Source organism: Manduca sexta, chromosome 27, assembly GCF_014839805.1.
Source record: "Manduca sexta isolate Smith_Timp_Sample1 chromosome 27, JHU_Msex_v1.0, whole genome shotgun sequence".
Lineage (NCBI taxonomy): Eukaryota > Metazoa > Arthropoda > Insecta > Lepidoptera > Sphingidae > Manduca > Manduca sexta.
Genome location: NC_051141.1, coordinates 19,254,423 through 19,281,329, shown reverse-complemented (window position 1 = coordinate 19,281,329; position 26,907 = coordinate 19,254,423). Strand labels below are relative to the sequence as shown.

The 26,907-nt window shown below is 35.1% G+C and overlaps 1 protein-coding gene across 2 annotated transcripts in view; it reads left to right on the top strand.

The window, feature by feature from the left end:
- Nucleotides 1-26,090, top strand: part of LOC115440573 — a 52,990-nt gene extending 26,900 nt beyond the window's left edge. For both annotated transcript variants that reach the window (XM_030164945.2, XM_030164944.2), the window contains exon 2: nucleotides 23,096-26,090. In XM_030164945.2, coding sequence (XP_030020805.1) covers nucleotides 23,096-23,508 — 413 coding nt within the window. In that variant the 3' untranslated portion in view covers nucleotides 23,509-26,090. The remainder of the gene's footprint in view (nucleotides 1-23,095) is intronic.
- The last annotated feature ends 817 nt before the right edge of the window (nucleotides 26,091-26,907 follow it).

Sequence of the window (26,907 nt, the reverse complement as noted above, 5' to 3'; positions counted from 1 at the left end):
ATACTATAAAAATGTTTTGGTAATTTAATGTAAGTTATTATTTATAGAATATTTGTGGTCAAACAGGTATTCCTTTTTGTAAAACAGCAGTTTGGGTATCAAAATCAATACATTCGAAATAGCGCTCGACGCAGCGCACTCTGGGCGCATGTGCAGCTCCATTATTTCCGTGCGTCATCATGTAACGACTGAATATTGTAGCTCATAGCTTTCTTGCAGTAATTTTTGGATAGTTAATAAACTAATTAACCTTAGGAATGATGAGATGGCACAAAAAATAATTGTATCTAATGGCAAATAAGAATTTTCCACCTCGCTGTGTTTTAAGGCTGATTTTACCCAAAATAGCCCCTATATAGTACTATGTTTTTTTTAATGAATGTGTAAGTTGAGAGTCTGGAGAAGTTTTTGACCTACCTTAGAACTACGAAGTCACCTGTTTAGATTTTTAATTTAAAGTAGAAAATTTAAGTCATAATACATTGAACGTAAGTTTTCCACTTAACACCAACATTTTCATAATTTTCATTACAGTTATGAAGCTGATTGTTTTTAGTAAAAAAAGTACAACTGATGAAAATTAAGTTGAAACAAAAAATCTCGAATAAGTCTAGTACTTTATTTAAAAAAAAAAACTTTGAATTGTTCAAATCGAAAATTGTCAAAAAATTTGAAAAATATTCATAAGTCGAAAACTATAAAAAATCGCGGCACATACATGGGGGTGATTCGGATACCCCAAAGGGTGCTCTATCTCTGCACCTCCGCCTGACACTATTTTCTGGGACACCCTGTATGTCCAAAGCACCCATGGCCTACCTGAATAATAATGACGGCGCCTCGACCCTGCTCGAGGCATATGCTCTGTTCTGATTGGTCGTTACGTTAGTTATAATTTTCATAACGTTTTTAGATTGAGGTTAAGGTGTAAAGTTTGTATGTTAAAGAAAAATAAAAAACATTTTAAAGTAATTATAATGTAAACAAATAATGTGCGATATGCATGCAAACAATCAACCCGACTCATAGCTTCCTCCGACATTTTGACATATACCATTCCCCATCCGTATAATCCAGCTGTATAATTTAAAATTAAAATAATTTCTTCAATTAAATTGTATTTGGAGGGTATATCTTGACGTTTATCACTTTAAACGCAATCGCATACATCAGAGAGATTTGTACAAAATGGCGGATGACGCTACCGATGCACATGCGTAGTGGACCTAGTTCCGTTACCGCTTTCCCCTCTCAAAGCTGCAGTTACATTTGTTCGGATTTTACTTGTAATACTTGAATAAGAATGGAGAAATTTCTTTTACGGAATTAAATATATTTTACTTCTTGCGAAAAGTAAATTGATATGACACTAAAGCAATATAATATTCGCTGTAAAGTTTTTATAAAACATATTGAAATTATATAGGTATATAATTTTCGTACTTGAACAATCCATCGCAAGGGGGGAGCACAGTTGCATAGGATTTATTGAATCGGATGTTCTTTGTTCTGCCGCTGAGCGCATTATGAGAATGGGCATTCGACCGGATTATATGCATTTGCATATTTTGGCCATATTTTCCAGTTTTTGCATATAATATAATAAAATATGAGAAAAAAAACTTTCATTTATTTTATATGTATATTTTAATATTTTGTTCGTAAATATAAAATAAATGGTACTGTTGATTTAAGTAAAAAAATATATATTGATCAGTAATCTTTTCATCTGTTGGTATCCCATGTTTTACATCTTTCACGTATATTTTAAGAATATTTTATGCATATTTCTGGCTTTGTAAGTTGCATATAATCCGGTCTAGTCAAAACAGTCGTTACGTTGTCATAAAGATATTTAATAATCACGCTCCTTTTGTGCAAATAAGTCGCGGATGAAGTACAGTGCGACGGATAATACAAATCTGTTGTGCATCTCGCTGCAAAAATGCCACGCAAAATTTCGAATTTGCCATTCCGAACCAATGCTATAACGAGAAAAAATATTTTTAGCGTCTTTTCTATTTACTTAAATTAAATTCAAAAATTTCTTTCAATAACTTGCGCTTCCTCAGTTCGAGTAATCCTACAAATTTATATGGCGTAGGGTCGGTTCAAAACATTTTTAAAGGCCCCATTAACTTAGCTTTTTATCTACACGCGAATGATTATTCCAAAAATATATTATGTTTTTATTTTATCACATTCGGGACAGATTGCATTGATCAATAGTCCAGTATGACCGATGTGCTATTTGTGCGCATGTGCATAAAGCCAGGTCATTGACCTCACAAGGTTGCACTCTTTAAAATTTCAAGTTTTCCGCATTTTAATCTATCGGGGTATACCGTAATATCGCACATAAAGCTTTGAAAGTATTTTAAATCTTAACAAAATGTAATTACAGCTCAAAATCATTATTAATATGAAGGGATTGGTCTAGTGCGGCTTTGCAGTCCCGAAAGCTAGTTACATCAGTGACCTAGATCAATACAGGGGATGATGGGACGCGCGCAGGTGCACGGCATTCACCGAACGGGCTTCACTCAGTCTCCGAGTGTAATAGCCGGTCCACATATCGGTGAATTAGTTGACTTAATTAAATAGTAACAGGCTATAACTATGTATGTATTCGCCTGTTTCAAATATATATATCGGTGTGTGCGGCACCTGTTCGGACGACGCGAAGAGCTACCCCAACCTGTAGTCGCGCGGCCTAAACATTATTCAATTTTTTATTTTGACCCAGTTATTCTGATATAAGCTGTAGGATTTATTTTTCTTTTTCCTTTGTTGACTTTATGTTGGAGTGCGTGGGATTCATCAAGATTTTTGGGTAAGAAGTTATTTTATGTTAATGAAAATGTTGATTTAATTTTTTAGGAATTATTTGTATGTATTTGATCTTCAATAGTTAAAATTAGAAATGACTGCTCATGTTATGACACTTGTGCATTATGCAAAGATTTATGTTGATTGCATAAGGAGTGTGAGTTCTATTACTTTTATTTATTAGATTTCACAAATAATATATATATTGGCTAACTATACCATAATAATTTGTTTAGTTTTGCAAAATCACCTTTTTCGTATATTAATAAGTAAATTTATTTAAAAATAGGCCGTTGGTAATGGGAACAAAATTGATTACTAACGTAAAAAAAAGGAAATTTGTTTTTAAATCCTATGGAAAAAAGTAACAAAAATATAAGAGAAAAACAAATACACATAGATTAAAAAAAAATCATAAGCGATATCAAATTATATTGAGCAATTATTTATGAAATGTGTGTCTGAAATAAAAAATGAATTATAAATGATAGATGATACGGAATAAATTATGAAATTCCACATTTTAAAATTATATATTGTTTTCTTCAAAACGTCAGAAGGAATTAAAATATATAAAACCACGATAAAATCAGAAAAATAGATTCACTTTGATTATAGGAATTTGGTATCCTTTAATTACTTGCGTATAAATAAAAATGGTAATAATATTAATCAATAACAAACCTTCGTATGTATTATACAGGGTAATTTTGACAATGCTTTACTAAATGAAAGCACAAACTTATCTTCTGGAAAATAACTTTACAATAAGTTACTCGAAACGCAGAGGTAACATAAAAATGTTTCGAACAAAATAAATATTTATAAAATGTCATTTTCATTTTAAGCGTCCTACTGCAACTACTACTACTGTAAAAGAATTGGTCGCAGCGGCAACATCATACTTTCAGTCAGAAATTGACAAGTACACGCCATATTTACGCTAAACCATTAAATGATCAAAAAATCAGAAAATCAGGACTTGGATTTTTGGTAAAAATATTCGTTATTCACTGATGATTTTTGGCACAATGTTAGTAGAGGCAAAGACGAGTATTTGGTTTCATTTCATAACGCAATGTCAAAATGACCCTGTATATGTGTTTATATTCAACATGCAACAACTTTAGACGAATGTATAATTCTAATAACATGTGAGAGTTTCAAATCAATCAAAATGCTAATGAAACAAATTATATTGTTAGCTAAATATTTCGTTATTTTATTACAAGTTTGTTTTGAAATACTTATTATGTGATAAATAACTAAAAAAAAAAAGAATACAGCGCCCTTTTTATTTTGTTAATATTGTTGTTATAGAAATTTCTTACAAAAGTGGTCCTATAAGTGAAATTAGGAACATAAAGCAAAAGGGAAACTTTAAATAGTTAAGTTTAAATACACACGTAAAAACATCTTAACTGAAAAATAAAGGAACTAACTAAAAGAAACAAAGAATACATAATAATAATGCAAATAAAAAAGTAATATAAAATATTAACTTTTAATACTTTCTTTGTCATTCAGTATTCGCCGACCTAGTTTAAAAAAAGAACTCACCAATAAAACGCATAACCTAACCCGGAAAATAAAAAAAGCAAAAGCGGTGCCCGAAAATGCAGGATTTTTATTTTTCTGGCCAGGATGTACAGAACAAATCTAGATAGTTGTAAGTAAAGCCTAGATCGATACTTGAGTGGGATGAGGAGACCGTCGACCCCACCGCACATGCGCTCTGCACTATTGACAGCTGCATTGCACCGGCCGATGGACCTAGGTAATGAGAAGGCGCAGGTTCGAAGCCAGCATTGAATAAAGTGGCGTTGAATCATAGTGACAAATTGCATAAAATCACTGCACTAGAATAAACACGTATTGCAGTATTAGTTATTCACAAACTTCCGTGCGCGCAATATGTTTAAAAAGAGGTACAAATATTGCTTCTCACGTATTAATACAGATCAGAAAATTTAACATTAACTTGAAGATTAACATTTGTTTATACACAAATATCATATGGTAGGAACTGTAATATTATTTTTTAATTTACAAAAATGGTTAGATTAATATGAAACGAGGCAATACAACAAGTTTCTACTTTTAACTCATATTAGAAATGCGTAAGGAGTAATCATAAAAACGATTGTAAGGATTGGGATAAAATTTGGCATGCGGGTAGACCATGTTGTAGACCGTCACAGACTTGGTAAATAATAGATTTTTTAATCAGATTTTTACGAATTCGTACTTCAAAGTAACTCTTATAGGATCAATTCGCTGCCAGTCCGTCTGTCTGTAAAGATCCTATTTCTCAAGAAATTTTATGCTTTACCCTATGGGTATCAAGTTTAAATTTATATCAAATGCTCGGGTTTACGGTCTCTTACTAATGTGAAAAAATCAAAATTGTAAGTTAACGTAAATAAAAGATATGACGTATATTATGCGATTTCAAAGGATTCAATCTAATGGGTACATCCTATTGAAGTAGAATCGTGAAATTGGGCAAGAATCCAAGGTCTCACATCACATGTAAATAGTAAAATATGAAAACCATAGTGTCTATGTTTTATTTAATATCAAGAAAATGTGACTATACCCCTACAAACTTATTTGCGATTGTTGCAATAACCGTGTCTAGTGATCGAAAGGCAAAGTTAAGTTTGTCAAGTTTGAACTTCAAGTTACTTAACTACAAGTTCGTACGAAACTCGCGGTACGCAAGTCCAATTCGCACTTGTTAGTTTCTTTTTTTTACTTAAGATGGAGTGTTTTTTTTACTATGACCTTTTGCAATTTGCCTATTTTTATATTGTATTCTCATTATAATATTCCGTAAACACTTTTCCAAGTTTTACTGTTACTTAATATAATTAAGTTGTAGTGAAATATGTCAGAATTTTTTTGATTCGATTTTAAAGATACTGCATATAGCATGGGCTCTTGGTTTTTCCTTCTGTGAAAATAATGACTGTAAATTTTATGTAGATGGCCTCATAAAAGTCGCCGGAGGTGTCATTTTCAATTGCCAAAATGTTTCTCATTAAGTTTTCTATCTAAAAGCGTTGGTTGCATTTAAATATGTTGTGTAGTTTAGAAGGAGTAGCATAGAATGAACAAATTTAGTGGCATTTTAATAAGAATACAGATAGCGCGTCCTGTTTCTTATTATTTCTTACAGATTTACTGTGTTGATGTGTTGTTAGCACCTTATGTTTCCCTAAAACACTATTACGATTCTAATTAACCGAAATATGACAGAAAAACTATTAAATACGATCCTTCAAATGCGCTTGCCGACACATAAAATTCCAGAATATTCCCGAAGGTTTATCTGCGCATGTGCATTGTGCGAGCACAATATTAGCCTCTTCACTTGTACATTTAAAACAGTTCAACTGTCAAAAATAATATAAACGGCATCTCTAGATCAAATAAATTCAAGTTTGTGTCTCAGATCTATATCAATACGTGTGTAGTCATTTCTTAGATCCCATTGTATGCTTTATGTATCTATGTATAGGGTCAGGTGGCACCATTTTAAACCTGATCAATACATTGAAGGGCACGCGGGGGCGGATGCAGCGACGCATAGGCTTCCTAGATTTTATAACCGGTTTCCTAGTTCAGTCGCCGTTCAGAATTCTAGCGCATCGCACTATTAAATTTAATACGCAACAGTGGGATCATATATATCAACGGTAGTCATGTGCTGTTCGTACGATTTCGTCAGGCGTGTGGTCAACACGCTGCTTGGTCGCCGGCCCGGTATTTGGGACACCATTCCGGAAATCATCGTCACGAGCCCGTCAAACCAATCGATGCCATCAAATTCTCATAATTAAAATGTTGATGTAACTTTTTTTGTGAAGTGTTTTTTTCCGTTTGTTATTATTTTTTAAACAAAACCGAGATTTGAATTAAAGAACAATAACAGTGCGGCATAATTAAGGATTGCACGTGTTACACGACGTCCAGGTATGATGCTTATGGCAAATACCTTTATCGATTAACCTATATGAAGGTTGATTGAAGATTTTTCTTCTAGACATGATATCCTCTCATTGTTTATAAAATATTAGAATTTTGCTTTTTAGGTACAGATACTTAAGACATAGCATTGCAACAGTATAATTTTTTTTTATTATGTTAATACGTATCAAATGTTTGTTTATTTATTTGTAAGGTCTTCTTTGTTTTCCACCATTTTAGTACTAAACGCCTGCATCTTGCGATTTTTGTGGCTTTACTGTTCGATTAGCTACCTTTAACTACGAATATAATGCGTCTTAGATTTGTTTACAAATTTGCGAATTAAAAAAATAAATAAATGTACCTCAAAGGTCCATCAACATTTATTTATAAATTTAATATAATTCACAAAAGATCCCCGCTATAGTCATAGAATTTGAAATCGTCTTTTTTGTACTGCGAATGTGTTATGTAATTGCTCAGGTCTAATAATTTTAATAAAATTATATGCAAAGAAGTTGCAAATGTGATTTCAATACTAAAGTTTAAAAAAAATATATATTTTATTCCAAAACACCTTGCGTAGAATTGTGATATTTTAGTCAAAATACCCTTATAATCACGTACATTCTGATTCTACCAACATTTCGACCCTAAAATGTGTTCATGAATACGCCTTGCTTTTCAATATTACGGCGGGCACAGGAAGCGCATGTGCAAACTGCATCCATTCGTGTCATCTTCCATCTCACTTGTTGTAACATAAATAGGGTGTCTGTCGGCAGATTTTTGACAGAAAAATAATAAACTATTAGCTCTTGTTTTTAATTATTTACTTTTTTGACAATTTAACAGTTTAATAATTCAGATTATATACGTAAAGGCTTTAACCAAATGCTTTCTAGTTTGGCATAATCAGTACTCCAATCTGAACCACATTTTGGCGAAGTCTCGTTGTCTAAGCACTGAGATATCTCATTGAATATTTTCTTGCGAGTCTTCAGAGTAGTTATTGTTTTCTGGAACTTCGTGTATAACTCTAAAATAGAATAAATCCCAAGAAAATGTCAAAACAAGACAAATCTGATGAATTTAGAGACTAGGGTATATTATCACAACGACTGCCGATTTCTCGGCAACTTTTAATAAGCCTCAAATGAAAAAATAATAATGCCGTCCATTTCATTCAATAGTATATAAAAAATCCACAATATTTCTGCATCTATTGAAACCTCTTTCCTGCTTTCACAATTTGTTCGAACATAAAGTTTATTTTAAATAAAGAAAAAAAAAATTCAACTCAAGTTAATAAGTTTATGTGTGAATTGTAGGAACGTTTACTTTGGCTTCTTTGATGTTACCAAAAAAATGTTTAGCATGATACTGTAATGTTATCTTTGACTTTGCAAATTGTTACAGTTTCGTGTTCATATTGGGTCTCGTTCTCTGTAAGATAATATGCTGGAAATAACGTCAAGGGTTTTGGTGATTTTGAATTTCTCTTCACGAGAGTTAGGAGTTCCATTTGAGGAACTTAAATGTTGTTTCAATTTTTTTTAGGGTTTCTAAAGGAACTCTTGTTAGATCACTTTGTTGTTCGTCTGTTAAGAAACTTTTTCTCAGGAACGTGGAGAGTTTTCAAATTGTTATTTATATAATTGTTGCTAATATTTATTGTTCTTGACAGAAAACTACGGTTTCGTTAGCTGTGAAAAAAATAAGCTTGTCAGTCAATATGATCAAAACATATGACCGTTTATGACGCATATATTGGATTTCATAATGTAATCAAATCTGTAGGTTACTTCCTATTGAAATAAAATCATGACATTTGGCAGAAAGGAGTCCTATTGCACACGTGAAGGAAAAAATCTGAAAACATAAAATATGTTTTTTAATAGCATAACAAAATGTGAATTTTCTATTACAAACTTACTATTTGCGGTCGGTGTAATAGCCATGTATAGGTATGAACGCCAAAGTTAAGTTGGACAAGTTTAAACTTATATACTTAGATACCTTACCTACAAGTTTGTACGGACCCCTCGGTGTGCAAGTCCATCGCCTAATTGTCCGTTTATTTCTGACATTTGTAAAATGGTGAAGTTTTTAACGTTATTAATTAGATCAATAATTTATCGGAACTGTATGGTTAGGTACGTCTAAAATAACTTAAATCATCTCTTCTTCTCTCCTGATTAGAAAAGACTTAGGTTCTGCCTAGTAAATAACCAAATTTTTAGCAATTAAAAGTATAGTCGCCTTGAATACGCTCTTAATTGTCGCGGTTTGCTGCACACGCTTCTCCGAGGCCACCGTGCTTATAATAAGTTACTTATAAAATCAATCATCTTCAGCGTTTGCATCATTAAATTATGTCGCAATATGGACAGGGCTGACAAGCGTTTAATCCGTTTGACCCAGTTACATGTCATCCAGATCGATGCAGCGAGGAGGCGGGGTTTGCATCTGCCTGTATGAAGCTGGGTCTACATTCAGTCACCGCTCGGGCTAAACGGAAAACGGACTAAACGATATTGGCAAGCCTTTAACAACGGGTTCATAATGTGTTTTGTATTTGATTTTTGTATGCGGTTAATGGCTAGATTGTTAGGTTCCCGCGCGCGTATTCCGAACCCACCCCCTGAGGGAATAGTTCCTAGTCAATCGTATGTGACCTTCGGACATTCTGGCTTATTGTAAATTTTCATGTTAGAGTGTATCCTGTTTGTTTTAAATAATTTTATGGACTGAATTGCAATCGGCTGTGGTAAGATTTAAAGTTAAGCTGTGACTACATGTATTAAGTCAATGACTTATTATCACATTTTAATAGGATGTATGCTCTTAAACACGGTGTATGATGACATAAGACGATTTGTCGTTCCAATATTTATATTAAGGCGTACGAGTATAGCATTACTAGCTTCATTACTTTTGTGCTCATGAATCAATAGCATAGAATACGGGCGTATTCGTTAGTATTTTATATTCGGTAATGTATCCTCCATCTTAATGCATTCCTGCTGCAACTCAAAATGGCGGCTGATGTTAGTTGCGCGCATGCGCTTAGATCTTAGGACATGCACATGCGTAGTGCATTCCCGGTGACAGCCACACCTGGCCTCAATTAAGGGCTGCCTATTTGATATGTTAATTACCCTCATTATTATCGAACACGCATTTTCAAAAAAGAAGTACTAAATTTTTGATTTTGAAGCGAACAAATAAATAGAAACATGGGTTAATCAATGACATCGATAATATGAAAAAAAAAATAACAATTGGGTTCTAAATAATAAATGATCTATAGACTTAAGATTAGTTTGCAATAACTTCAATACTATTTTTTGCACTATATATTCTGTGACTCCTATCTCCGCACGCGAAATTACTATATTGCGATTTTTTATATTTAATTTTATGCTTATCATTGCGAATATTTTACATTTCACGGTGTACATGCTATATCTCATTATAAATATTAACCCAAGCATCAAATATTGTATTTCAAAGCTAAGGATAAAAGGGTTTTCTGCTTCGCACAAACTATAACAATTTAAATAATTAAAAACTATTATTCAAGTATATTATTTACATCAATATTATAAATTGTGAAATATTTAATGGAATTCATTTATAATATGGGTTAACATGGACGGCTATTGTAGATAGGATCAGTTTTCAAATCGTTTGTCATTTTTGCCTTTAGGCAATAAGTTACCTTATACTATCCTTTAAACATTAAATCAAGTTTAATTAATACTTTAATTTGTATTCGAAAAGTTTGGTTATTTTGGAGGGAAGTTAGTTATAAGTTTCCAAACCATTTGTTACTTTTTTTTCCTTTTACAGAGCCTTAAACTTGGAACAGCTAGTACATTTTTATTTATAGTGTTCAGTAGGTCCAAGTCACTGATTTCTCACAAAAATACCTATTTTTTTGTAGATAGACACATACTATTCTGGTAATGTATATGGACAATATATTCAATTGAGCGAATCTTTAAAATAGCATGAATTCTTACTAGAAATTCTTTGGATATGCAGTCCCCATTGCAATTTACTGTCGACTGAAACCCCGAGGAACGATTTTGTTTTTTGTTCAGTACTGCTGATTCGGGTTTTTTGCATTTATGTCAGTATTAAACAGTTTTTATTATTCAGTAAAAAGTATCAGCAATATTTAGTTTATGCTGTATTTAAAAGTAAATTATTATCAGAAACCAGTTGCGAATCAATCTAAGTACTTTACTCGGCTCAACAAGATTCAGTGCCCTTCTATTTGACTTCTAAATAAATGATATGCCGTCTGCGAATGATACAAAATCGTTTTTTTTTTAACCACATAAGGAAGATCATTAATATAAGATAAGAATAAGAAAGGACCCAGAATCCTAATTCGTGCTTAAACTCGTACACCTAAAATACTGTTTGAATTATTATTAACTCCGTCTAAATCAGGTAATGACAAAGCACTATTTCAACCCTTCGTCACATTAAAGGCTTGAGGTCTTCGCATAAATTCCGGCAAAACATAGTGTTATGCTTAACTCCATTGTTAGAATTTGGTGGGTCTGATGCTCGCACAAGATAATTTTACATAATATTGGTCGGAATTTGTTTGGAGGGAAGTCTCATCGCCACTATTTTTTTTTATATCAGCTCCTCTTGGCTTGAAACACATTAAGATATCGAGATTCTAATCATTGAATCTGAATTTTGTATCGCGTGATCCATCATGCCATTTCAAGTACCTTTCTCCTGCGATAGTTTATCAAGAGACTTCTTAAGATGAAGCAAGTGACTCGGCTAAATTTAATAAATTATGTCTTAGGCATTTAGTCTGGAATTGCATTGTCTAATGGCAGTCAATACGAGTTGGCTAGATATTGAGACGACGTTACTCCGCGCATGTGCAGTGTATGGGGATGCGCTCATTATTTTTTTTGATAAATATATAAATATTACAGTTATAGTTTATGATATAATTTGCATTGCATCAAAATCTAGGTAGCGCTCGACCCGGGAAATAACGGCTCTGGCGTCCTAGTTACATTTGATGTCTAGATCAATACAGCAGAGGGGAGCTGGGGGGGTGCATTGATACAGGCTCCCAGGCGAACTTTGTTCAGTCAACTCGTGCAATACCTGGATATTGCACCGTCAGGGCGTGCATAATATTTGCAATTTGATACGTTTGCGCGAAGTCTTTTTATGTATTTACGGACAATTTGACTATTTTTTCAGTTGAAAAGTACTTAAATTAAGCCTACTAATTGCGTACGACTCAACTAAAATGACCCGTGGAAATCAAAGGGACATGGCTCGTGCCAAAAATCAAAAGAAGCAACAAGAATTGCAAAGAAAGAAAAGTGCAAGTGATAGGTCGGGCATGTCTTACTCTGAGAGAAAGTCCAGGGATGCTGAAGTAATGAGGGAAAAGCAAAAGAAAAAAGAACAAGAATTAGAAGCGAAAAATAACCAAATCAAAATTGATAACAGAAAGTAAAGAGCAGGCCTTGACTTATGTAAATGTAATGTTCACATAAACATAATGCTCAAATGGAAAGACTAATATGAATAATTTAAGAAACTATTTACCGCATAACTGAATATGTGGGGATAAAAATAGTCTTCCTTGTGATTTTGTTCTTCGGAGTGATTTCTTGTTTTTAAATTTATATCTAAAACGTCAAGTGGGACTTGCAGTTCCTGATGGGGTGAGACCGTTTATTTATATTACGCTAGCATCGGTGGAAAGTAACTAACTCTAAATGTTGCGTGCATCGAAGAGGAATTTGAAGAGTCCAAGCTCCTTGTAATTTTCTTTAAATTAGGTGTAATTTTTAATGTGTTTCTTATTAACGTGTATATTGTTTTCATCGTGAACAATTTTATTGCCTCAAAATGTAAAATTTCGAGAGGTAATCAATACATCCTGCTTTACAAGATGGCGGTGGAACCAGCTGTTTTGCGCATGTCCATTGTCCATGGTGCTGGTATTTGCAGCCCTTTACCTCTCATCCCGTATCTGTTGCCCCCTCGATAGCTCACATTGCGTAATAATTTATAAGGTTTTCGTCACTGTTAATCATTACCTATTATCAAATTTTAGTCAGGGCAATTGTAGTTGATCCAACATTGATTCTAACTCTCCGTTACTGTTTTCTTATTAGTTAAATGAGCAATCTTATTATTTTAGCCATTTTGGAACTTAGTTGTATATCCTTAATACAAGTAATATTCATATCCTTCAAGAGAAGCCATTCGATCTGATGCCTTGCCTATTACGTCAAGACAGAACTATAAGAATATATTAACACTTTAAAATTCAATTCAATATAAAAAATTCGACATATTTTATAATCAGGCTATCCTTGTTCATTTCTACTTATAAATACTATACTTTATCGAGAGTATTTTAGTAAGAGTTAATTTTTTGCTCAATAATTAGAAGATCCTGGCCCTTTTTGCATGGTAGTGATGGTCGTCGTGCTAACCCATATGGAGTAGAGTAGGGGCGACGTATAGTGGCGATTGCCTAGTTGGGAGTGAAATGGACTGCGTAGCTGAATGTCTGCAGATTTAAAACCCAAAGGCACGGGTTTTTAGTTCAGCGCAGTTTTTTTAAGCTACATCTGTATTCTTTGTGAATTGTCGCTTAATTTAATAGTGAGAGAAAACGTCGTGAAAAAACCTGCATACCTGAGAAGTTCTCTATAAGAACTTTGAGGTTATGTAAAGTCTGCAAATCCACACTACGTTAGCGTGGTGGACTAAGGTCTTATTCATCTCAGTAGCAGAGAAGACTCGTGACCAGCAGTGGAACACTATATAATATTCGACTGGTATTATTATTGGGCGCAGGAAAAACCACCCCAAAAATGTTTTTTTTTATTAGCTTTCAAACTTGGCGAGGTGGTTTTAAAGTCTCGAATGTAGTTATAATTACCTACGACGTAATATATTTAAACGAATTTTATTTTATTAAAATCCTGTTTTTAGGACAATATTATTATGAGCTATTATCTTGAGGACTATTCAATATATCACATTTAAAAAAGCCCGTCAAATTGTCTTACTGTTGTCCCCTTACCTCATTTTGTTTTAATTGCTTATATAACGGTTGCATTTATTTTATATATTTTTTCTCATTTCCTAATTAAGTATTATTCTTAATTAATATACATTGTGTATTTAAAAGCGCCACACCGTCCAAAGGAAAAGAAATGGAAGTCTTACGCCTGGTTTCTGAAATGTTTATTCTCAACTATCAAAGCCGCTAACATAGAATTGTGGGAATATAAAATTATTTATAATATTTCAGAATAATAATTAAGTCGAAGTTGATGTTATAAAACAGGTATTTGAGCCAGTGGCACTGGGCACAGCTGAATTGCGTGCGTGGTTTCTACGACACTGCTCTATGGTCCCGAGTCTGGCAAAGTAATATTGGTTATTAATTTCTTCTTAGTATTAACCTGGAATCAGCCGGCACCCCATCACATCATGGGAATAAATAAGCAGGCGAAAAGTGGGTGCTTTAGTTGAATCTTGGCCTACCTCTACTTATGTAAGGGTAATGTGTATTTGATTTAATTTTATTGAAGCACTCGCAGATTTTTATTTTCATCACCGACAGAAAAATAATTAAATATATCCTGCGGCTGATGATGATGATTACAATATCAAAAATTTCATCAATTTACCTCTTTTAATAGTTAATTCGATAATTAGCACTAATTAGTGGACATAGTTTTTGACATCAGTTTCATTTAAGAGCTCAGTCAACAGGCATGATGACCAAATCAAAGTAATTTATTTAGTTATAAGCGGCAATTAACTAGAGATTTGCCAGCGTATTTTTTGTTCTTGATCAGCCTTTCAGTTTCTAGGTGTAGTCAAATATTACTGATCTTAGGTTAATTATTAATTAATTTAGATTTCATTATTTAACAGTTAATCAGGAACCAAAAATTGGATATGAACACACCTTGTGTTCGTATTTAGTACAATTATAAAAGAGCAATGTGGATTTTCACGTCGGCTATAAATAATTTACGGAAAAGATAGTCGTCCTTTGTGTTTTCCTGAGTGATAGAATGAAAAGGCCAGTCTGATCAGTGGTCCACGGTGAAGGATATTAAAATCCACAGACCAAAACTAATATGAAAGTATCCGGAAATCGCTTACGTTTTTAAGTATTTTATGTGATTTTTATAAAGGATGTCTGGAACTTGAGATAGGTAACTATCTCAAGTTATAAAGATTCTGCGTAATCTCGCTTTTGTAAAAAAGCGAGATTACGCAGAAAAAGAATATATCTTATCTAATCAAAATCTAATCTAATCTTTATATCTAATTTCTGGTTTCACTCATCTAGGTCGGCATAGGATAGTTCTGGAAACTGGGTGTGGCCGGGCCTGGGAGGTCTAGATATTTCGGTGCTGGTGCTTAAAATTAAATCAATACGGCAGCGGGGTAGGGCGGTGCACGGATGCATAGGGTTCCTGAGCGATATTGGCTCAGTCGTCCGTCGCGTTTCCGAGCCAGCGCACTTGCACCTTGCACTTTGAACTTAAAGTGCTAGCTTTTACAGGCAATTATGTGCTGCCTCTATGATTTCTTATTTAATCTCACGGCTCGGCTCTTCGGCCGCTGTGCGCATTGCACTAATCCTGGAACAGAAGTTGTGGTCTTGCGACCGTCGTCGTGCGTTTTCGATTATTCTAGCATGAGTTAAACAAAAAGCTTTCCTTTCATTTTTATTTTCTTTTTTTTATTTAATAAAAGTGAGTGCTAGCAGACACTTTTCACCGCATAATGGTAAGATTTACAATTAAAATATTCGATTTGTCTTTTATCTCTTTCATAATACTGTTTCTACACTAGTAAAGTAAAGATTTCAAATTTTTTCCGTAATTAAAATTTTGCATTTAGTCGTAATAAGTTTAAGGAAATTAATTAGTTGAGTAGTTGATCGATATGCTACAAAATGGCGCCTTGCGGTAGATGCGCGCATGTGCATTGGGCAGCAATAGTGGTACTAACCTCTTTGTTAATACAATTTGCTAATACAGATTTATAGGTACAAGTAAAATCTAATATTTTCACCGTATAATTAAATAATTTGTATATTTATTGTTCTCTTTTTCGGTTATTTTACCAAGTATATATTGAGAGGATACCTTAACAGGTTATGTGCTGGCCATTTTGAAGAGCGCTGGCGCTACCGGCGCGCATGTCCATTGCGCATCCTGCAACAAATGAACTTTGGGCAATGGAATCTATTTGTATTATAACATAAACTGTATTATAAAAATGTTAAGTGTTTATTTTCGGATAGTTCTAAAGATTGTTAATTGTTTGTTTAATTTTAATTTAATTTAATTTGATTTAATTTAATTTTAATTTAATTTTATGTTGATTCTCTATTGTTTGAAAAAAAAAAATTAATACTTATTAGTTATATACAATCGCATGTAGTCTTCACCTTTAATTACAATGGCATTAAGTTAATCTATCAATATTTTTAAATTTCATTCATGTATTGGTGCACATTGGTTGATGATCAATAAAAAAAAAAAAAATAACATACGCATAATAGGAGAGAGGTGTTTTTAATGAAAAAAGACATCTTAAAAGCTGCCTAGGTTTTTTTACGACAGATTTAAGTCTTTATACATCTTTATTACACTCCCTCCTGCTATAAATCCTAGTTATATAGGTCGGCCATAGATTGTACTGGAAAGTAGGTGTAACTGGGAGGTTTAGATGCACTGGCACTGGTACTTAGCAATAGATCAATACAACAGCGGGGTGGCGTAGTGCACGGATGGCTAGGGTTCTTAAGTACATTATCCGCTGCAAAATGCAGTACAATTTCTTAAACAGAATTATAGGCACATGAAAAATCAAATACTTTGGCGAGGCATTTATATTCATTGTTAAAATATAACTTTTCAGTTCTATTAAATAAAAGATGTACCTCGATAATAAATAAGGTAATCAAAATGCGATAGCCTAGTTTTAGGGGCGACTGCGCTACTCGCGCGCATGTGCATTGCGCATCTTACAAGAATTAACTTTGAGCAATGGCGTCTATTTATATTATAACATATGCATAAAACAGGTGTTATTAACAAAAGATTTATACTCCAAAAGCTACAATCTTTTTATGACGACAAATTTAAGTCTATGCGTCTTACATTACACTCTAAAAACCCCTAGTTATTTAAGTCGGAAAAAGATTGTACTGGAAAGTAGGTGTGGCCTGACCTGGGAGGTCTAGATGCGCCGGCACTGGTACTTAAAATAAATCAATACGACAGCGGGGTGCGGCAGTGCACGGATGCACAGGGTTCTTGAGCGATGTTAGCTCAGTCAACCGACGCGTTTCCGAGACAATGCACTTGCACCTTGCACTTCGAACCTTAAGTGCTAGCCCATACAGGCATAATGATTTATTATGTTTACGCGAATGTTAGATATTAAAATACAGGCAATTATGTGCTGCCTGTATAATTTCTTATTTAAACTAACGACTCGGCTATTTTGCTGCTGTATGCATTGTACTAATCCTGTAACAGAAGTGATCTTGTGACTTTCGTTTTAGTTTATTGTGTCAGGATTTAAACAAAAAGCTTTCATATCATTTTTATTTTCTTTTCATTATTTAATAGAAGTGAGTGCTAGTTCCCTTTTTTCGCTGCATAATAATAAGACCTACACTTAAAATGTTAGATTTGTCTTTTCTTTTATCTTTTATATAATGCTGTTCTTACACTAATGACGAAGAGATTTCCAAATTTCTGCAAAATTCCAATCTTATATTTAGTCGTAATACGTTCAAAAAATGTATTCGTTGAGTTATTGATCGATATGCTACAAAATGGCGCCTCGCGGTAGATGCGCGCATGTGTATTGGGCATTAATGGGATGCCATGATTAATACAGTTTGTTATAAATAATTATAGGTATAGCCGCTACCCGCATCCTTCGGCTAGGCAGTAAATTTTATAAAACATATTGAATATTTATATTTCATATATTAGGTTATAGAAATTCGCGTAATCTTGGTCGGCAATAGATTGCTCTTAAAACCGGGCGTGGCCGGGCCTGGGAAGTCTAGATGCGTCTGCGTGGTGCATAGAACTAGATCAATACGGCAGCGGGGTGGGGCGGTGCACGGATGCATAGGGTTCCTGAGCGATATTGGCTCAGTCGTCCATCGCGTTACTGAGCGAGTGCACTTGCAACTTGGATTTCGAACCTAAATTATTGTCTCATACGATTAAGTAGGTGCTGCGTGTATAATTTCTTATTTTAATTAACGGCCCGATTCTTTGGCCGCTGTGCGCATTTAACTAATCCTGTCACAGATGTTGTCGTCTTGTGACTTCAAGAAGAAAGAAAGAAGTTTATTGTTGGAACAAAGATAAAAAATAAGACTAAATAAAACTTTCGTTTTCGTTTATTCTACAATGGTTTAAAAAAAAACTTTTATTTTCTTTATATTATTTAATAGAAATGTGAGCTAGTTGACATCCTCTGCAGCATAATAGTAAGACTTACACCAAAAGTGTTGCCTTTTATCTCTTACATAATACTGTTCCTACACTAGTGACGAAAAGATTTTAAAATGTTTGCAAATCTTAAATCTTATATTAAGTCGTAATACCTTCAAAAAATATATTTTGTTGAGTAATTGATCGATATGCTACAAAATGGCGCCTCGCGATATATGCGCGCTTGTGTATTGTGCATTGATGGAACGCCATTATTAGTATGCTTTGATGAACAATATTATAGGTACATTTGAAATGAAATATTTTCGTCATGTAATATAAATTCATTGTTAAAATATTACTTCTAGATTCCAGTAAAAAAATTACCCCGATAAGAAATCAGTTAAACAATATGCGATGGCCTATTTTAAAGGGCGCCGGCGCTACCCACGCGCATGTGCATTACGCATCTTGCAAGAATGTACTTTGGTCAATGTGGCAGGTCCTGGGAGGTCTAGATACGTCGGCACTTAGTAACAGATCAATATGACAGTGGGGTGGGGCGGTGCACGGATGCATAGGGTTGTAAAGCGATGTTAGATCAGTCATGCGCGGCGCTACTCAGCTAGCGCACTTGTGATGTAGTATTGAACAATACATCAATTATTATATAGAATAGATATATGTAATACCAAGTGTTCAGTGAAATTGTAGAATCAATACCATAGCCTTCTGTAAGATAATAAAATTCATAAATACACTTTGAATGTTTACAGTTCCCGGATTAAGTGATAGAATTTCGCGTTATCTTGATTGGCAATAAATTACTCTTGAAACCGGGCGTGGCCGGGCCTGGGAAGTCTAGATGCGTCTGCGTGGTGCATAGAACTAGATCAATACGGCAGCGGGTGGGGCGGTGCTCACATGCATAGGGTACCTAAACGGTACTGGCTCATTCGTTCGTCGCATTACTGAACAAACGCATTTGTACCTTGCATTTTGTACCTAAAATATTGGCTCATAAGATTAATAATTATGTGCTGCGTGTTTGATTTATGCGTCTTACAATACACTCTAAAAACTCCTAGTTATTTAGTTTGGGAGAAGATTGTACTGGAAATTGGGTGTGGCCAGACCTGGGAGATCTAGATACGTCGGCATTGGTACTTAGTAACAGATCAATAAGACAGTGGGGTGGGGGCGCTGCACGGATGCATAGGGTTCTAAAGCGATGATAGCTCAGTCAATCGCCGCGTTCCCGAGACAGTGCACTTGCACCTTGCACTTCTAACCGTAAGTGCTAACCCATACAGGCAATTATGTGCTGCCTGTATGATTTCTTTTTTAATCTCACGGCTCGGATCCTTGGCCGCTGCGCCTATTGTACTAATCCCGTAACAAATGTTGCTATCTTGTGACTTGCGTTTTCGTTTGTTCTACAATGGTTTGAACAAAGAGTTCTAATTTTCTTTTTATTATTTAATAGATGTGTGTGCTAGCTGACATCCTCCGCCGCGTAATATTGAGACTTACTCCTAAAGTGTTGTCTTTTATCTCTTACATAATACTGTTTCTAGTCTAGTGACGAAAATTTCAAAAATTTTTGTTAATCTCAAATCTTACATTAAGTCGTAATACCTTAAAAAAAATTGTTGAGTAATTGATCGATATGCTACAAAATGGCGCCTCGCGGTAGATGCGCGCATTTGCATAGGGCAGTGATGGTACGCCATTATTAATACAGTTTGTTAAACATTGTTGTAGGTACATTTAAAATCAAATATTTTCGTCATATAATTAAATTCATTGTTAAAATATTACTTTTCGGTTCTAGTTAAAAATGTACCTCGACACGAAAACCAATTAAACAATATGCAATGGCCTACTTTTAAGGGCGCCGGCGCTACCCGCGCGCATTTGCATTGCGCATCTTGCTTGCTTGTACTTTGGGCAATGGAGTCTGTTTGAAGATGTGCACTACAAAAACTGATAACTTTTGTATCGGGACAGATTTAACTCTTTATACGTCATATACTACAGTCTAAAAACCTCTAGTTATTTAGATCGGCAATAGATTGTACTGGAAATTGGGTGTGGCCGGATCTGGGAGGTCTAGATACGTCGGCACTTAGTAACAGATCAATATGACAGCGGGGTGGGGTGACAGGGTTGTAAAGCGATGTTAGCTCAGTCAACCGCGGCGCTACTGAGCCAGCGCACGTGTGATGTAGTATTGAACAATACATAAATTATTAGATATAATACCAAATGTTCAGTAAAATTGACGAATCAATACCATAGCCTTCTGTAAGATAATAAAATTCATAAATACACTTTGAATGTTTACAGTTCCCAGATAAAGTGATAGAATTTCGCGTTATCTTGATTGGCAATAAATTACTCTTAAAACCGGGCGTGGCCGGGCCTGGGAAGTCTAGATGCGTCTGCGTGGTGCATAGAACTAGATCAATACGGCAGCGGGGTAGGGCGGTGCACGGATGCATAGGGTTCCTGAGCGATATTGGCTCAGTCGTCCGTCGCGTTACTGAGTCTGCGCACTTGCAACTTGCACTTCGAACCTAAAGTATTGGCTCATAAGGTTAATAATTACTAAACTTCCGGTTCGACTGTTAGGCTGTTGTGGGCGTTACACTACTGTGACAGGAGTTATAGACATGCAACAATCGACACATGTGTTAGATTATTTAAGAATTCTTTAGTTATGTTTTATAATATTTAATTTAAATTTTAATTAACTAGTTCATGAGACTGTGAAACGAGATTTGCAGTACTCAGCGGTAAGGCATACGACTAAAATTTGTGTGTTGTGTTTCTTGACGTATATAAGTATTTTTATTATAGCACTAGCTTTTGCCCGCGGCTCCGCTCGCGTTATAAAGTTTTTCAGGCTAAAGTTTACCGTTATAAAAGTAGTTGTTTCCCGGGGGCCTATGTTCTTCCCAGGGTCCCAAACTGTCTCCATAACAAATTTCCTCTTAATACGTTGGGTAGTTTTTGAGTTTAACACGTTCAGGCAGACAGATGCAGCGGGGGACTTTGTTTTATAATATATTTTTTAGAACTTTTTAAGAGGAACAATCCCGTCATACATTATTGTTGCATAACTTTAACCGTTTACGCAGCGCACGCAACGGAAGCTCTCAAAACTAATAAATTGTCCCCGTTTTTGCGACATGTTTCATTACTGCTCCGGTCCTATTGGTCATAGCGTGATGATATATAACTTAGAGCACTCCGCAAACCAAGGGCTACTCAACGCAAAAAGAATTTTTCAGTTTGGCCCGGTAGTTCCTGAGATTAGCCATTACTGCTCCGCTCCTATTGGGTATAGCGTGATGATATATAGCCTATAGCACTCCACGAACAAAGGGCTATCCAACGCAAAAAGATTTTTCAGTTTGGACCGGTAGTTCCTGAGATTAGCCATTACTGCTCCGCTCCTATTGGGTATAGCGTGATGATATATAGCTTATAGCACTCCACGAACAAAGGGCTATCCAACGCAAAAAGAATTTTTCAGTTTGGACCGGTAGTTCCTGAGATTAGCCATTACTGCTCCGCTCCTATTGGGTATAGCGTGATGATATATAGCCTATAGCACTCCACGAACAAAGGGCTATCCAACGCAAAACGAATTTTTCAGTTTGGACCGGTAGTTCCTGAGATTAGCCATTACTGCTCCGCTCCTATTGGGTATAGCGTGATGATATATAGCCTATAGCACTCCACGAACAAAGGGCTATCCAACGCAAAAAGAATTTTTCAGTTTGGACCGGTAGTTCCTGAGATTAGCGCGTTCAAACAAACAAACAAACAAACTCTTCAGCTTTATATAATAGTATAGATATCAATGAATTGGCAGAATTAGAACTGCACTCGAATGTATTAATAATTATTAATTATAATTATTTAGCGGCCACATTAACAACACGTCAAATTGGAAAGCCCATCATTCATTAAGCATCGATCTAATAACAGGGGTTACCTCTGCGCATGTACATTTCCTAGCAAGATAGTATTCGCCTCACTTGTAATAGTGTACTATTATATTAGCACTAGACTTTAAAAATATTGTTGTACAAATATACCACTTACGAATTCATTGATTGGACTAACTCGTCAATCAATGCGCGATGCTATTGAATAGTGGTAGCGCTAGCCGTGTGCAACCCACAAACAAGCTTTTAGATCTTCCGGAATGGATATAAGTACTGTGAAAGGAATACGGTTTATATATTTTTATTTTTTTATATTTAATGTATTTAAGATATTCTTATCTTTGATGCATATATTTTGGTGAAATGATTCGGGCTTAATTATGAAATTTGAAATTAATTAAAAAAAAAAAACATATTTAATTTTTAGTTCAATCGGCTAGTCAAAATACCTACTCATTTTTTTGTAAATTAACGCTATATTGTGGCACTCTATTGATGTTATACTTATGACTGAACCGCTTAATTATCTTACAATAGAATAAATATTAGTATATATATGGACCATCTCTTAACATTAAATAAGATAGCTCGACGTTTGAATTTTATACAGGTAAATCAAGAGCTGCGTATCATAATATAGGGCAGCCTACCTAAGACGCCGATAAAAACAACCTATATCCGACTACTAAGGCATTTTCGTGACTAGCCGTCTTTCTCTTTGATGACAACTAAGACCAAATCATGAATTTATTCTTAAGGCTGTGCGAGGCTATTGCCGTTTGATTGACGTGACGAGTGAATAACAAAAGTGTTGTGTTGTTACAGGTGTATCAGAACGGACAGTGCTAAATATCGTCAGGGAGGCGCGTCTAGTCGAACAGGGTCTCCTCGATCCGGAGACACTGAAGAAGACACCCAAAAAACGCGTTCGAACTAAGGGAAAGATCGAGGTTGATGAATTTGATTTGCAAGTTATCAGACGAAAAATTCATGAGTTTTATGCTTTCAAAAAAGAAGTGCCAACCATAAACAAATTGCTCCAAATTCTTAAAGACGAGATTAATTTCAAAGGCTCTCGGGAGACCCTGCGTAAGATTTTGCGGAAGAATGGATTTCAATTCAGAAAGACGAAGAACAACAAGGAGAAGGAACCAACTCAGGAACCGACGTCGTCCGTGCCCGCTATGGTGCCGCCCTACATCCACAACATGTTCAGTCATAAAAATATAGAGTCGTAGACTTCTGGCGGTAGTATTTTAGTTTATTTATAGGCCTTTGAGTCTTTAAAGAACCTGAGTGCTACGTCTCAAGTCTACGATACGACGTCTACGTCCGAGGGCTGAACCGAATCTCCTATTATTGTTTGGTATTACTTTAATACATATTTGGTATGTGTCTTATAAATCAAAGACCAAATAGAACTGGGTTGTAGAGCATCTTCATGGGCACTCGAAACAGGGCTGTGTGTTGCACAAATTTTGCAGATTTAATGTTTTAGTATTTATATAATTATTATTCCGTTATATTCTTGGCTATTTTTCTACCATTAAATCATTTCAATATTAACTGAACAGTTTATAACAAAGCAGACGCACAACTTTTGTTGGCATAGTTTGAAAAGTGATGTTTATTAAAATAATGGTCAAAATGTTTACTTAACAATTCTAAACTTGGGGACATTTTCATATAAAATTGATAGATGTTTATTTTCGGTTATCCTTTTAAGATCTATCATGTCATCAGCTGTCAGCGCTGTAAAACTTTCTTACCTTGAATTCAATCCAAAGTCCACAAGAAAAAAAAAGTGCGTAATGGATAATTCAAAGTATATATTTTAATTCAAGTCATAGTCTAAACATGAGTAAAATTTCATCTAAACCCGTTCATCAGGGATTACATTTATTTCTAAGAAACTTCAAACATTTTCGCAAACCTTCGCATTAATAATATTGGTAAGATAAACGTCGTTAAAACCAAAAATATTTTTAGAATCATTATTTCATGTGGAACACTAACAATATTATGTTATTTAGTAACCCTCCAGAAATCGCCGGGCACACGTAAGATGGTTCGAGTATGTCTAAGGTGATCTAAAACCAAGCTCTATTTGGACATTGATTTACGAGGCTCCTTGTATACGTGCTTCCTGCCAATGATTTTTTATTTCTTGTGAATGAAAAAAGTTAAAGTAGGATTTTAGTTCGTAAATTTGATAATGTCTCGGACATCGTTCTAAACTTGTTTCTAAAACATGCGTTAAAACATTTAGGTTTGACCCGAGGTCAAACATCTGTGAAGACTGATGACACCCACGCTTTACGTCCATTCTTTACTCCCTTACAATATTTCTTTGAGAAATTTATACATTCCTTAAAATAAAAATACATTTACAAATTCTATATTTTATTACACGATGCGATCTTTAAACTTTACACGAATACTTGTCTTCAATTTTACAAGTGGACACTAAAAATAATCACGAAAGTAATCATCAACTTCAGTCAAGTTCCCTAAAAATCATTCAGCATTACAATTTACTCCCAGTTCTCCACTTATTCCGATCAACATTGAATCAACTACGTCATCGAGTAAACATTCGGCTGCCAAATTCCTTCCTTCAAGTTCTAATGGTATTCTGTCCGTCAATCTTTCTAAGGATCTTCTACTTCTGGACCATTTTAAATTTAAATCTTCAATTTGGTCCTTTATTATTTCTCCCATATGTTTTCATGAAATCTCTTCAATTCTCAGTTATATGTGCCCTTTTCTCATTAGGACATTCTGAGTTCATATTGTGTTTTATTTCCACGTGCCATGCGTTTGGTAGATTGGTTATTCCTCCTGTTATTTGAGTCCTTACCTGGCCTCAAGTCCCTCGTCCTAAACTTTACACCCAGCGTACTTAAACAATTTATAAATCAATAAGTTTCTTTATATAATTTGTGAACGCACACGGGTGAGCCTGGGTTTCATCACTGTCTCGTCGAGTTGGTGAAACATTGGCAGAAGCATATGAATAAAATGCTCGAAACAACTAGCCCTCCGACTGTAAACAGATATTGGCACAGTTAATTTTTTTGTACCGATTCTGTTCAATAATACTGTTGACCTCTTAATTTGTAAATAATTTCTAAATTAGTAAATATATGTTTTAGATTTTAATGCATTCATATTGTTTATATTGTAATTATTTTAGGAAACAAAAATAACAGTTATATCATTAATATCGGACTACTTAGTTTAAGGTACATTTTAATATTCTGAATGAATTTCTATGGAATATTTTATTTAAGTTGTAAGTTTATCAGTTTTCGATGTTTATGTTTAGGCTGTAATTGCGAGTGTTGAACAAAAAATGGGGAGAGCGAGGCAACAGTATGAATGAATCAGTTCGGATCTGGGTGCGCGGAGCGGTGAGCGGTGACCCGGGCGCAGCTGAGGGCCTCTCAGCGGTCGCGGCCCGAGGTAAATGTCACAACGCTAACTCAAACTCAGTAGCGCCGCGGCGCCGCTCCGTCGCTCGCAGAATCGATCGGAATATTTAGTTGTATCTCAGTTGTGTATTTTTTGAGGGTAATCTTTAAACCCTGGGGAATTATTCCCCCTAGGTATCAGAGGGATTGCGGCTGATTCCAATCGTCCTGTAATATGCATGACGGTAGAATTGCGTGCATTTTGATTTTTGATATCAGCCGACATATATAAGTGTATAAGTGTGTAGCTCTAACGTGTAAACCGAGTGTCGATTTTGTCCACTCGAATGTATCATTTGGAATCGTAATATTATATCAAAATAAACTGAGACAGTAAAGTTCGTGGATAATGACTATTATTTCACATTCGATTCTATTGTTTTAAGGAATAATAAAATACCGTAATGTAGTAACATGAAACTTCTAATGATGTATTCTAACTATTTTTGTAACACGTTTACAGTTTGCTATTGTAGTTTTTCAGGCATCTTTAATACTTTTCGTTCATGTAAATGCTTTCTTGACATTAAAAGATAGCCGCTTGAAGAAGATGGCTGAAGTCCATAAACTTCAATTACGAAAGTAGTTATAACGGTGGTAGGTACTCAGGGAATCTTAGCCCCTTAATTGGAGAGGTCTCGCAATACGGTATCGCACAGGGACGGTTCCGAGCAGCTATCTCAGTGCAACAAGATACCCCGGGGCTGTCCCGTATGCGCCGAAGAAGGCCACCGCGGGCTTTAGTTGGTATGCCGGTGTGAGGTACATACGGGTTAAGGACTCGGTCCAATACTCGCTTGGACGATGCTATACTCCCAAGCGTCGATATTTGGCCGTAAGACCGGTGAAACCAACATAACCATACTGGTAATGGTGGTATCCTGATAAATCCTCTTCCCGTCCATAACTCGTAAAACCCACCCTTCGCCTGGCAGCTTGTAATTCTGCTAAATCAGGTACGTAACGGTTTTCCATACCTATTAGTTTCCTTGTCACTTGTACTAACGCCCATGTTTTTCAGATCATGTGGTACATGGCTAATGAATGAAACGCTGATGAACCAACTACAAGAACGTCGGTCCAGAAAAACCATATCGTGCGACAATGACATCGTGTTTCGACACGCTATTCTAGATTGTCATGCATATGCAGCCGAAGAAGTCT